This window comes from Tympanuchus pallidicinctus, unplaced genomic scaffold, assembly GCF_026119805.1.
Source record: "Tympanuchus pallidicinctus isolate F22 unplaced genomic scaffold, pur_lepc_1.0 scaffold3, whole genome shotgun sequence".
Classification (NCBI taxonomy): Eukaryota; Metazoa; Chordata; class Aves; order Galliformes; family Phasianidae; genus Tympanuchus; species Tympanuchus pallidicinctus.
In genome coordinates, this window is record NW_026294747.1 from 26,175,057 (window position 1) to 26,188,348 (window position 13,292).

The window sequence follows — 13,292 nt, forward strand, 5'->3', positions numbered from 1 at the left end:
CAGCTTTAATACTACCTCCAAAGTAACTCAGAATAAGACTTTCCATCACAGTGAAAAAAGTGTTTTTGACATCATTCACTGGTGTTATTTTATTTTTGCCTGAGTCACTAGCATTTCTCTTTTAATTTAAACAATGCAATAGGAAGTAACAACACCTACCTGCAGAGAATCAAACTATAAATTATGTAACAAAAAAAAAAAACACAAAATGAAAAAAAAAAAAAACCCCAAAAAAAAAATCTGTGAGAAGATTGCTGCATGGCAGACATTTCATACGTACTATGGTAAAGCTGGGAAGGTACATAGAATCACTTCAGCTACATTCAGTAAGCTCGGACAATACCCGAATAAAATTGCATCACAAGAAATGATACCTTCCAATTTACAAAATTGTAAATCCTCTACCAAGGATTCAAACTAACCAGTATAAATGTTTCCACTGAACAGAACAATACTACCAAGCCTTCAAATGCTACAGTTTGAAACTATAAAAATCCTGAAAAATTATCACGGATGTGTACCCAAGCAGACAGGAATCTATTTCTGACTTCAGAAAGGGCAGGAATCCCCCCACAAGCCAAAGGCCAGCCAGGAGCAGGCTTCTGTAAGCAGCTCCACTCTTACCTTCCTGTAGACGATCATGTTTGGGGAGCTCTCCTCAGGATCTGCAGCTTCCACACTGCTGGGGTCAGCGGGCGGTTGGGCCATGTTTGCCTCTCGTCACTGGGCCTGTGGAGACAGGAGAAGTCAGTGGGCTGCTGTGGCTGAAATGCTGAGTTACAGTCTGAACCAGAGATTAAGTATCTGGAGGGAAGGCAGCGCCAACCCAGGGGAGCTCAGCTGCATGCAATGCACCTGAGTGACTGGAAGGAGTAGAGCCTTCCCATCCTAGACCTCATTTAAGGGTTAGAGTAGAGGCAACGGTATCTCGCTGGGGATCCCTGCCTACTGGAGGCCTTCCAGAAGCAAGCAGTTTTTCTTCATTTCTGCATCCATGGCTGCTGCACTTGGGCTTGTTCTCATTTGCTGTAAGCTAGGATTGTGCCACCCTGCTACTATGCTATACTTTCCATCATGTTATAGTATTACAGCTGCAGGAAACATGGAGAGGACAGGTGACAACCTCCTTAACAGACAGAGGAAGAAAATACAGGGAGAAAAGTTCTGAACAATAGGCTGGGACAAGGTGGGGCTGTGAGGGCTGAGCCCCTGGAGGAAGATTGGTAGAACAGCAACAATACCATCTGTCAGGCCTCCACATGCCAGGGTAAGGGCAGAGGAGAGATTGCTCTTCTCTCCTCATCATACAGTGAGCAAATAGCAGCAAGAAGCAGGTTAGCCATCAGTTGTAATGCACCCTAGCCTCACTCAACTGTCCTCTAAACACATGAGGAAAGTGATGCCTCATCTCCTTCAGATCATGCCAAGCTCCAGTCAAAAACATTATGTTTTTTGAAAAAGTAAGATCATGGTGCAAGGAAGACTCTGAATTCTACGTCAAAAGCTATTTCTTAAAATTTTCCTCCTACTAGCAGGTTTGACAGGTTACACCTTAGAGGAGATGCATGATGCACCTTAGAGAGAAGCACTGCCTTTGGCAGTCACCAGCACTACAGCTGCTCCACAAGCACAACTGCTTTAACACTAAAAGAACTGCTGCCAACATTTCATTAAAATTTGAGACCAAAATATGCTGAAATGATGTAAACAGATACACAATCTACAGATTCAGTACTATGAGAGCAGTTCACCACCAAAACACATCCATCATGTGAGACTTACCTTCTCATAGTCCCACAGACAACAAAATGCCCCAGCACCTCGTACACATATATAGCATACTACTATACCTATGATACAACCCCAAGCCATTCCACTTGTCAGTTATCAGTTCCCACATGCAAGTCAATTGCCACAAGTGGACAAGTTCAGACCAATTCCCAGCTCTGCCTCATTTCAGCGGTGAAAAGGCTAATGTGGTAGCACTGCATCCTGCACTAGAAAGGGAAGCACTCTCTCCATGAAGATGATATAACAGATATCAAGTACAAATAACCTATGTTAATACCTTTATTTCTTTCATTAAGTATGTACATACACAAATGAAATGGGCAGAAATGCATATATACATGCACATACCAATTTAAATTCAATAATCCAGTTCTAACTTCAATCAAACTATATATAATCACATTTCAAACCTGCTCAGGCCACTTTAGAGGTTATTTTAAAGTTAATTGATATCCTTTAAATATTACATTAAAGTTTTTCTAAATCATACTCAACTCCCATTCTGCTCTTTCTAGAAGCACAAGCATTTCACTGTTGTGCCAGACCATAAGCTAAAAAGGAAATGGAATAAACCTCTAAGCATAATGACTAGATTAAAAAAAAATAATAGTAATAATAAATAGCACACTGAAGGGTAAAGCATTTTAAAATTATAGCACTTTGAATGATTTACACTATTGTGCTTTTTCACAATGCTTCTTAGTTTTGATTTCAAGGCATGAAACTAGCGGGATCCATGTATCATCAGTCAATTTAACGAAGCAGAAGCACAGTGGAGATTTTATGCAACTTCCCAAAGGCAATGACAAGCTGAAGTAGAATTGAGAGCATACATCACATCACCCAAGTTTCAGCTTCCTCTGCAGTATATGAAGATCATCTTCACTCCTTACATTATGTCTGAGATAGTATACACATACTTAAAAAAGAAACAGCGAGAATCAACTTTTCATTGAGTAATACTCTTTAAAGAATAATTTTACGGTTTCTAGTCAAAAAGCCCACTGCAGCGATATTTAGTTGTGCTTCATTCTTTGCACCATTCAGTCTGAATGCCCACAGTTACAAACCACGGTTCTGTAGTTAGATTGTCAGCTGACTTCATCTTTTTGAGCACTTCAGTATTTCCCAATACAGCGCATCTACTCCAATGCCGTGCAACAAAAAAAATAATCTCACAGAACACACAGCAGTGGCTGTCGCACTGTTCACAGTGACATCAAGGGAACACTAACTACCTCTGAATACCTACAAAAAGTATTCAATACAAATGAACCTGTTGTCAGAAGACAGAAATTTGGGAATGATCCTCCCACCACACCAACCATCTCTCGTTGACCTTTACTCAGCTCAGTTCTTATTCTAACCTGAGATTAAGTTGGGTGAAAGCATCTCAAAAATGACCAAGTTCCTTGGTTGCCAAGTCCAACTCAGTAATAACTATGTTATTGCAGAAGATCTCCACTCACTTTATGCAGACAGAGAGGCAGATTTCATGTGAGCTTTACATGCAGGAAAACACCAACTGATTATTTCTGATTTATAATGAATAATCCAAAAAAGCCTGCAGAACATTTAGACATGCACATTTCTTAAGGATTGTTACCTTACTATGAAAATTAATACTACCTAGGAAATTAGTTTACAACCAGTCTTACTTACGTGTACTTGGCAGAAGTAAAACCCATACTGTTTTGGTGGTTGTACTATTTTTCCTGTCTGCATGTTCCTATCTATATGTTTTCAAAAAGCAATACTAAAGATAGGATGACTACGAGAACTGCAAAGAGCTTTGAGCTATTCTCCTCTAGGCTGCCCATCCACATCCAGCCAACACAGGCGATGACTCCACTGAGAATATCTCCAGCCACCTGATAGCCTCACAGCAGCCTGCCAGTGCTTTCATTACAGCCCCAGGAGGGCACACACCATCATCCAAACAACATCAAGTCTGGCAACACTAGACAGTTTGCTCAAGGGATTACCCATGGACTCCAGAAGTCAGAAGGCACAAAATACTCACTCAGTCTTAATGATGATCCCAGTGAGAGCAGATGTTTCTCCCCTGCCCCCTCTTCCTTCCAGGTAGAATTTTGAAATATTTTTTGGCCCACAGCAGTGCAAAACTGTAAAATGCTTTGCTGATAAGGGCTACCACACAGTAACAAAACGTTAAAAAACAAAAAGCTAATTAAAGCATGAAAGAGTTATGTGACTAATTTTTCAAGGGATACTATTGTAATCTACTTTTCACACCACATTTTCCTCACTGCCAGTCTAATATACTCCAGATAGAGAAATAGGTTTAAAAAAACAAAAAAAAAAAAAAGAAGTCTCTTCCTTCTGAGCCTAAGTAAATGTTTGCAGTGCATCAAAAAGAAGAGAATCCAGCTCCTTCACACACAGACATTTCTGTTATGCAGGGCAGAAAAGGGTGAAAACAGACATTTATTAAAAAAAGAAAAAAGAAAACCACACTTGCACAATCCCCACATCCTTGCCAATTATTACCTGAAGAGCACTGTCAGCATCTCACTCCTACAGGCAGTTTACCACACTATCAGCAGCTAATACACATCAGTGCACATCCACACAAAGCAGCAAATTAAAGCCAAATCCATGTCTTCAAAGAAGAGAATAGATACAGATAGATAGATAGGAACCTAACAATCCATGAAGTCCAACTCTTACATTAAAAAGATGCTGTTCTCCCATGGCTATTTTCCTGACAATAGCCATGCTTGAAGTAATCCAGACTCTCCAGCAGCAAAAGCAATAACACTTGAAAACCAACTGTGCTAACAGATCTCTGTAACACACAAGGAGCAAAGTAGTAACCTGTAAATGTGTGGATAAGATGGCCTATAAACCTTAAACTAAAACTTCCTAAATAAATAAATGCTGAGGCACAAATGGTAAAAAGAGGATGTTTGGCTCTTACTGATATTTTTTCTTTTATTTTCTACTATGACTATTTCCTGAGAAGCGTAATCATACTGAACTGGAACTGAACCACAGTGAGTTTCATCTCCCTTCTGTCTGATCTGGCTTCTCCAACTGCCCGCAAAGCATCTTGACTAATGCAAACAAAGTGTCTGTAAGAAAACTTATTGGCACAAGAGCCCACGTGCATCACAGAAATTAACCCATCAAGGAGTCTTTACTGACTCTGGATTTTTGATATTAAGACAGAAAGAGAAGAAATACAAATACACAAGAACAACTATTTCTTGAATTTATCATACGCATTTAACAAACCAATTCAGGGTCACATTTAGACTGACCTGTGTTTTGATAAATTATTTGTGAACTTGATAGGCAAAATTGGAAGTTGCATAATAACATGCTCATATTTAGTCTTGTAAAACAAAATCTACCGCATGAATCCCCATGTAAACATCCTCCAATACTGCTCAGCTGAAATGTAAATTGAGGCAACAGTAAGTAGAAATGACCTTCATGCTGTGCAATTAAAATATTTCAAGGAGAGCTTATAATTGTCACGTAGTATTCATGTCACATCAAAAGAGCTTTGGAGCTTTAGCATAAAACTATAGAATAAAAATAATTTTGTATCATTAGCATCCAGCTAATTTCATTCTAACAAGCAAAACACATCTAAACTATATGGCCTTTCACGTGCCTGAGAAATTATTTAACTATACTCGATGCTGAACTGACAATTACCCAAAAGAAAAAAAAAACCCTATGTAGTTTGATCTATTTGATTTAAATATTGAAACATGTTACTGGTGTGACAGGAGGGAGGAGACAGGAAAAAGTGCATTAACCTGCACTCAGTTAACTCTCATTAATATTAAGTTGATATTTACTTACTGCTAAAATCCCTCTAGAATTGCACCAGAAAGAAAGAAACCTGTAGGTTTCCATTTTTCTCCTGGTTGCCTATCATTTCATTAAGCTAGAGATCAAGCACACCAAGCAAGATGTGCATACTAGGGGACAGCACAGAGTACATGGTAGAAGTCATCCTGCTCATCAAAATGAATCCATCTCTCTGTGGATTCCCCAGACCCAACTGGTCTTTGTAGTCTGCCCGTAACTCATGTTGCTTAGAGCACTGCAGGAAGAACAGAGATGAGAGTTGTAAAGGTAAACCTGTACAATTAGTGAAACAACTTTCCAAAAAGGAACCAATACAACTAACAGAACAGACACTGCCACAGGTTGCCAGAAGACAGTAGAAGCCCCTTCCCAGGAGACACTCAAGGTCAGGCTAGACTAGGACCTGAGCATCCTGACCTAGCTGTAGGTGTCCTTGTTCACTGCAGAGGAATTGTGCTGGATGATGATGAAGCGTCAATTCCAACTCAGAAGATTCTATTATGAAGTTGAACCAAAAAGAGTCAGGAAGACAGAAGGTGAGGTTAGGACTCTGCCATCCTCACCAGCACTTTTACTGGCATGGAGTGTGAATTGCTGCTGCTGCTGCACACTGCCCTGCAGATCATCTCACCCAGCAGAGCAAAGCTCTGTGTGTTCCCCTCCCAAAACAGGTGTTCTGGAGGACCTAATTGAAACATGGACTGGGGATTCCTATGCAAGGAGCCACACCACAGAATCACAGTACATGCCAAGCCAAAAGGGACACACAGGGATCAGTTCCAACTTGCACCACCCAACATTCAAATCCTACGTCTGAGAGCACGGTCCAAATGCTCCTTAGACTCCTGCAAGCCCAGAGCATGACCACTGCCCCAGGAGCCTGGGTCTGACTAGAGCCAGTGGTGACAGACAGAAGGGCCTTGTGCCCCTCTGGGTCCCAGAGCTCTGCTACCCTGACTGGAAGGGCAGCCAAGGGATCTGCCCCTGATCCATGAAGTCCAGTTCTCAAAAAACACAAAAATCCCTTCAATGACTGTTTTGGGCATCCATCTGTAGGTGAACAAGGTTGCACTGAAAATAGTTTCCCAGTGGAAGATCATCCACAGACTTTCTGCCCCTCTTTGCAAGTGCCAAGCACTGCAGTACCATCAACAATAGTCATTCGGTTGCTTTTTTTAAGGAACAAAGTATAAACACTTCCAGCAACTGCACTTAATGTTTGATTTTGGGTCCAATTTCCTCTTTGTTTATTAGTAAACAATTTGTTCAATACCAGGAACATTCATAGATTCCAAAAGACCTCATTCCCCCCTGCATGATGCAGAGCTCAGGGAGCTCTGAGCTAGGGCACAGGGTTTCAGCATTTCTCCAGCCCTATGACAGGCAGAAAGAAAGCCTGTGCACACTTGACAGAGCAGGAAGGAAGGGCACTGATCCAGACTGCTCCCTTTAGCTTCCCTTTTTCAGAAATGGGATCCTGACGGAGACCAGGATTGCCAATTTCTAATGCTCTGGCATCTCCTAAAGGTGCAGTCTCCTTCCACATATGCGACTACTTGTTTCCTGTAAAAAGCTTGCCACAAAACATCTTATGGGTATATTTATATTTCCATACAGTACTAGGGCAGGGAGCGAGCCCCAGGCTCCTGACCACCTGCACTACTTAGCTGCTGCCTTGCTCCCAGCTTTCCTTTTGGAGAGCCCCAAGACAGTATCTGGGCACAGAGGTGGGCATGTAGCTCTCTCCTATCACTACGCCAGATATTGTGCATATTGACCCTACTTGAGGCTCTGTATTTCTTACCCATCCCTCCAGTAGTTTCCAAATAAAATTCCGCAATTTCACTCATTCTGATACCGCAACCCAAATCACCTCATGCATAACCCTGTCGTGGCGGGCTGCAAAACTATCTCACATTTTTTAAAAATTTCCAGAAAAAAGAAAAAGAACACATGATACAATCGTATCTCCAGGTCACAGAGATACCTCCTGGTGACTAGAAAAAGCTCCCCAGGCAGACATGCACTGCAGGCACTCCAAACCACTTGGCCTCCCACATACCGACAGGCCGAACTTTCAAACTCAGTCTACTGCATAGCATAACGCAAGTAGCTATTTTCTGTATATACTCCTCTCCAATCACTTGCTGTTCTCAGTTATGTATGTCCTTCAATAGAGGGACCACATGTTCAAGGTGTCAGATTAGCCACAGTTGGCTTGTCTTGTTTACCTGTCAGAAAATCACCCTGCTTATTGATAAACCACAGGAGAAGATTATTTTCCTCACTTCTCCCCAGACAGCCATGCCCCATTTGGATTCCACATATTTCTAAAGCTGCAGATTTTTCTAGGTATTTAGCATGCTGAAAATATTGTCTAAAACTGGATATAAAATCCAGGGACAGAAGTCAATATAAATTAACTTTCTCAGCATCTGCCACTGGCTAGGTCACACATTACCCGACACCTAGTTAGATCCATACATGCTAAATATACACTACCTGTTTTCAGATCTGTCCACCCAAACTGCACTGAAAGTATTGCTGACTTAAAAGAAAGACACTTTCCATTTTCAGAGCTTTATTTTATTTGATAAACAGATACACAAGAAGAGCCAGACAACCATAGGGAAAAGTACAACGCGGATGGGTGGTACTGAATACTGACACATGAATTGTTTGTTAACAAGGCAAACTCTTCCCTTTACAAAATCAATTGTTAAAATTGGCACCTATGTACCAAGTTTTTGATGGATCAGGAAGATCCATCTTAATGGATCAGGAAGAAATTGGCTACGGTATATCCATCTTCCCTCCAAAGTATTCAGAAGGAAATGCAGTACCCACCTATCATCACTTTACCTTCCAATAAAACACTGCTGTGAGCACAAAGACTCTTGGAAAGGGTCTGAGCCAACTTGCTGTTACCAAGGATAGCTGCAGAGAATGTAACAGCAAATATATGCTGAATACTTAACTGAAATAAGTGTCAACAGTATATGAATTTAGAAATGCAAAGAGATAGATGTAGTCCAACTTTGAACTTCATCTGAATCAGTGATCCCAAACAACTGCAATATTTATACAGTCTATGAGATGTTCAAGATGTGCCTGGATGCCTCCCTACTGTAGGGAACCTGCTTTGGCAAGGGGGTTGGACTCGATGATCTCTGGAGGTCCCTTCCAACCCCTACAATTCTGTGATTCTATGAGGAGCAACTGCAAAGGAAAAAGCTGAAGCTGCATTTTATTATTTTGCAACAATGCCAACATTTTTGCTAAAATCATCCCCTGGGGAAAACGAGGTGACTAACTATACCAGTAATACACCCTTCTCCGATTGGAATCCCTTTTTGAAAAAAACAATTTCCTTAGATCATTTAAGGCATGCAAAGAAGCTGGCCCATCAACTATACTGTCTCAAAGTGCCTTCTACTTCACACATCACAGAAAAAAAATATTGCAAATGCAGTAAGCTACTTCTTGGAAGAGAGATGAATGGACTGCATTTTCTAGTTTACACTGTATCTTATAAGTTGAAAACAGCAGAATGAATTTATTTAAAAAGAAAACAATGAGAAGTGCAAGCTAATGACATGAAAACCAAACACTAAAAAAAAAAAAAAAAAAAAAAAAAAAACTTCGGCTCCAGAACTTGTTGGATACGCAGTTCAGATTCTCTCCACATAAATGCTCTGTGCCAAATGGAGTTAGCTAAAATTAAACTCCCTTCAAGTAGTCTAATGCAAGTTGATGTAACAACCAATTCATCCCAGCATTGATCAGTGACTGTACAATCTCATTTCAAACACCCCAAAGTGTTGAGAGTTCTTGCTGGTTGTTCATTCTCAAGAGAATGGAAAATTGCAGTTCCCTGCAATCACATAAAATGGGAAATCTGCTACCCAAAATTACAGGTGCTCTTGAAGATGTGGTACCATGCAACAGCTCTGCTTGCATTCCATGTACTTGAAGGACATTATGCAATATACTGTGATTTCACTGCCCAGCTGTTTATCTCAGCAACTTACAGCCTTTACAAATGCAAATTAAGTCCAAATCATTTCAGTAATTGCAATGTAAAAGGCATCTGAGGCACTCCTGAATTAGCCAGCTCCAGTTCACACACCCACACAGTTCAGCATAGCCTACAAATCCCATTGCAGCACTTTGCCTACCCTGAACTCCACAGTGCCATAACCGGACTACTGTAAATAGCAACATATGCTATGTGCATTATAAATATTAATATGCTTTACTGTACTGCCGTTACACTACAATGCTCCTGTGAAGACAGCTCCTTTAATTGAGCCAATAAGCGTCTATACTGGACTGCAGTTACACTAGTGAAGTGATGATCTATAACCAGTTGCTCATCTGTGGCAGAAACAAATACTATTTTCATTTACAAAATGATAAACTAAATCACAATGAAATTAAGTGACTTCCCCACATTCATGTAGCAGCAGACAGAGCTATAAATTGAACATAGAAACCCTGGCTTTCCAGCCATTAGTTTTCATTTGCTCAGCACACAACCCCCACAGAACAGTAGGTCTGTATTAATCAATCCAAGGATCTTTTAACTACCCTGCGAATCTCACCACCAATGCCAATTGCTGTAAGCACAGTGGATGACAGAACACTCCTTTCCACTGGGATGGCATTTGCAACTCTGTCCAAGATTCCTGGCAGAAAAAAAAAAAAAAAAAAAAAAATAGAAATAAAGTACTAATTTCCCTTCACTGCCAAGCTGCTTCATGGTCCCAGCATGAAGCCCCATATATGACAACACATTCACTATACAGAAAGAGATTAAGGATAAGTGCAGAAACCTGCAGACTTAGTGTCAGAGATTTAGGAACATAGTACCTTAGTTCAGAATATAAATGCAAATGTTTAACTCTTTGTAAGTGCTCAAAGATGCAAAGAGGAAATTCCGTAGCCTGAGGAAGTCAGATGTGTGACTTAACAGGAACAGAGCACCTGACTTGTCCAGGTGCTTCTGCAACCCCCAGAATGGGTCCACCAGCAGCAGCAGACACCTCAACACTTCTGAAACACACCCAGCCAGCACAGCTCTTCCCCCAGTCAGCTTTTTCCTAATATGCAGACAGCAGCAAGCATTCAGGGTTCAAAGTACTACTGCATCTTCAGCAGCAGCACAGAGACCCAATACCTAGCTCACATCTTACTTGACAACAGCTCAAAGACTAACGCAAAGAAATACCTTTTCAAATAAGCATAATAATCCCACGGTACCCAAGCTTTCTTTATACTTACAACAGCGTGGTATAAATTCTCATACTAAGGCAACGATGAACAGCCAGAGAAAAATCCCATGAGGAACCAGGAGCGTGTCTGTTCCGAGAGCTAGATGGATTGTTTGTCCTCTGAAGCACCCCGGAGCTGCTCGGTGACGTGGACCTGTCTGCACACACAATCTGCCCTCTACAGCGCCGAGGTGTGTTTGCAGAAATGCTTCTTCAGCGTCAGGCAGTGAGCACACAGAGCGCTGTAACTGCTCGTAAGGGCAGAAGTGCTCTCCCGTAGCGCTGGGCATAGGAGGGGCACCTCGCCCTCCTCCTGCCACCGCTTCACAACTGCAGGCGTTGATTGAGAAATCAAGTATTTCAAGCTAGAACCTTTGAATTCACCATCCCTCATTCTTGAAAAGCCGGAGGCTCACAGTGCTACAGGAGAGCAAAGCCGCCCAGCAACAGCCCTGCATTCCGTTAGGAAGCACAAGCCACGGCATATTCAGGAGTTTCCCCACAGACTAACAAGCAGCATTAAGGGGCTGCAGTTATTTGCTCACCCTACTACTCCGTGCACAGCTTCTTTTCTTCCCTTGCCGTCCGCTGGTCTGCTGCAGTCTGCTGGGACAGGGCTCCCTTCTCCTTGCTTTCAGCTGCTCACAGGGACAGACTCTGGCACTCCTGGCTTCATTAATGTTAACCAACGCAGTTATCCCAGGAACAAGCAGTGCTCTGCTCACCAGCGTTATACGCGGGGGCTCCACCAGAACAATGCAGCGGGTACCAGAACACCTTAAAACCACTTAGCAAGGAGGCAATCACTGCCTGAAAAGGACACACCTCTTGCTCTCGTCCTCAAGTGTTGTTTTGACTAAAACAGGTGTACCTGCATCACCAGCACCACCAGAAAGAAACGAAGGCAGGCAGCACCAACCACCGCATGCAGATTCTTACTGTGCCTCTCCTTGCAAGGGCTGGGCAGCAGGAGGAAGCCAGCAAACTTGGTCAAAGAGATTGAACAGCAGTCTCTAAACATCTATTGCTGATAAACCTCATTGTGAGACGTGCAGCCAGTAAATGTTCCTCCTTCACTTGTTTCTAATCTCCAATTGAGTTTAAAACGTGAAAAGTAAACAATGGCTATTCAGAAGCCACACTTGCAGGAAAGGAACAGGAACATTTGCCATTAAGCATTCTATCAGTCAGGTTGCTGGAAAAAGGAGCAACTTATCTAAAAATAAGTCAATATTGGCCGCATCTAAACAGTTTCTTCAGTTTCTTACACACATCTGTGAACAGCAAGTGCCTTTATACTGTGCTCGTAGCCCACGCCCCAGGTCCACAACCACAAGTCAACGTCTGACCTCTATTTAAGCAGATTTACAACTCAGCGGAGTGAAAGTACTCGCGATCAGCCGCGAGTAAGCACCACCAATGGCGCGCCTCCGTGTGCTCCAATACCAGGGAAGTACCACGCGGACATGGGACGCTTGCCTAGAACTGAAGCTTGTGGACATGCCCCGCTGCTGCGGGAAACCTGCATTTCCCTGAATAGAATCCGCAGTTCCCTCAGGGAACACCCGAAGCTTACTGCTGGCCCTGCAGCCTATGCCTCACACTGCGCGGCTGAGAGGCGATGCCCGTAGCGCCGCGGGAACGAAGGCTCCGGGCGCTCCGCCACGCGACCCTCTGCAGCCATCGGGAACGAAGCTCTGCTGCCCGAGAGCGGCGCTTCCCAAGTTCCCCACGGGGCACAGACACCCCTCCCGAGCCCTGCTCTACTCGCCGCACGGCCCCGTCCTTCCCAGCGGGACGCCCGGCAGCACGGCAGAACCGCGGCACCGCAGCCCACCCGGAGACGTCCTCACCCCACCTGCCCTGGCCCACCCTCGCCTCATTACCTTGGCAACCGCGCCGCCCTTCCGCCCCTCGCGCCTCCTCAGGGGCGGCGGCGAGACGGGGCCATGGCGCAGCCTCCTCCGGTGGGCTCTTTCTCCGCGCCTCTTCTCGGATGCCCCTTCTCCTCCGGCCGGCAGAGCAGAGAACGGCGGGCACACCGTGCCTGCCGCTCGCTCCCGCCGGGCGGGGCGGCAGGGGCGGATCCGACCCCGTGGCTGTTGCAGCGCCCGCTGCGGGCGGGCCCGCCCGCTGCGCCCCGCCCCGCCCCGCCCCGCCCCGCCCTGCCCTGCCCTGCCCTGCCCTGCCTCGCGAAGTGCAGAGCCGCGCCTGGGTCTCCCTCCCCGGAGTGAGAGGAAAGTTCGGCCCCGGCGCCCTGAGGGGGCAGGCAGAGCCCGAGGGGAGTCCCGTTCCGCTTTTCCACTAAAGGCAGATCAATATCGAGTTGTCCCGATGCCGTGGCCTGGTTAAGGACACCTCAAGGACCGTAAGAGGAAAAAT

The 13,292-nt window shown here is 43.9% G+C and overlaps 1 protein-coding gene across 7 annotated transcripts in view; it reads right to left on the reverse strand.

Annotated features, from left to right (window-relative positions):
* RGS6 (regulator of G protein signaling 6) overlaps window positions 1–12,994 on the reverse strand; it is a 231,979-nt gene extending 218,985 nt beyond the window's left edge. For 3 of the 7 annotated variants that reach the window (XR_008209171.1, XR_008209172.1, XM_052693953.1), the window contains exons 1-2: window positions 12,797–12,994; window positions 625–729 (exon numbers count right to left, since the gene is read on the reverse strand). Coding sequence is in view for 5 of the 7 variants with exons in the window: in XM_052693953.1 (XP_052549913.1) it covers window positions 625–708 (84 nt within the window). In the remaining 2 variants the exon portion in view is untranslated. Of the gene's footprint in view, window positions 1–624; window positions 730–10,920; window positions 11,086–11,455; window positions 12,140–12,796 lie in introns of those variants that run through there. The other 4 variants (XM_052693956.1, XM_052693958.1, XM_052693955.1 and 1 more) reach the window with 4 other exon arrangements.
* Window positions 12,995–13,292: the final 298 nt, after the last annotated feature.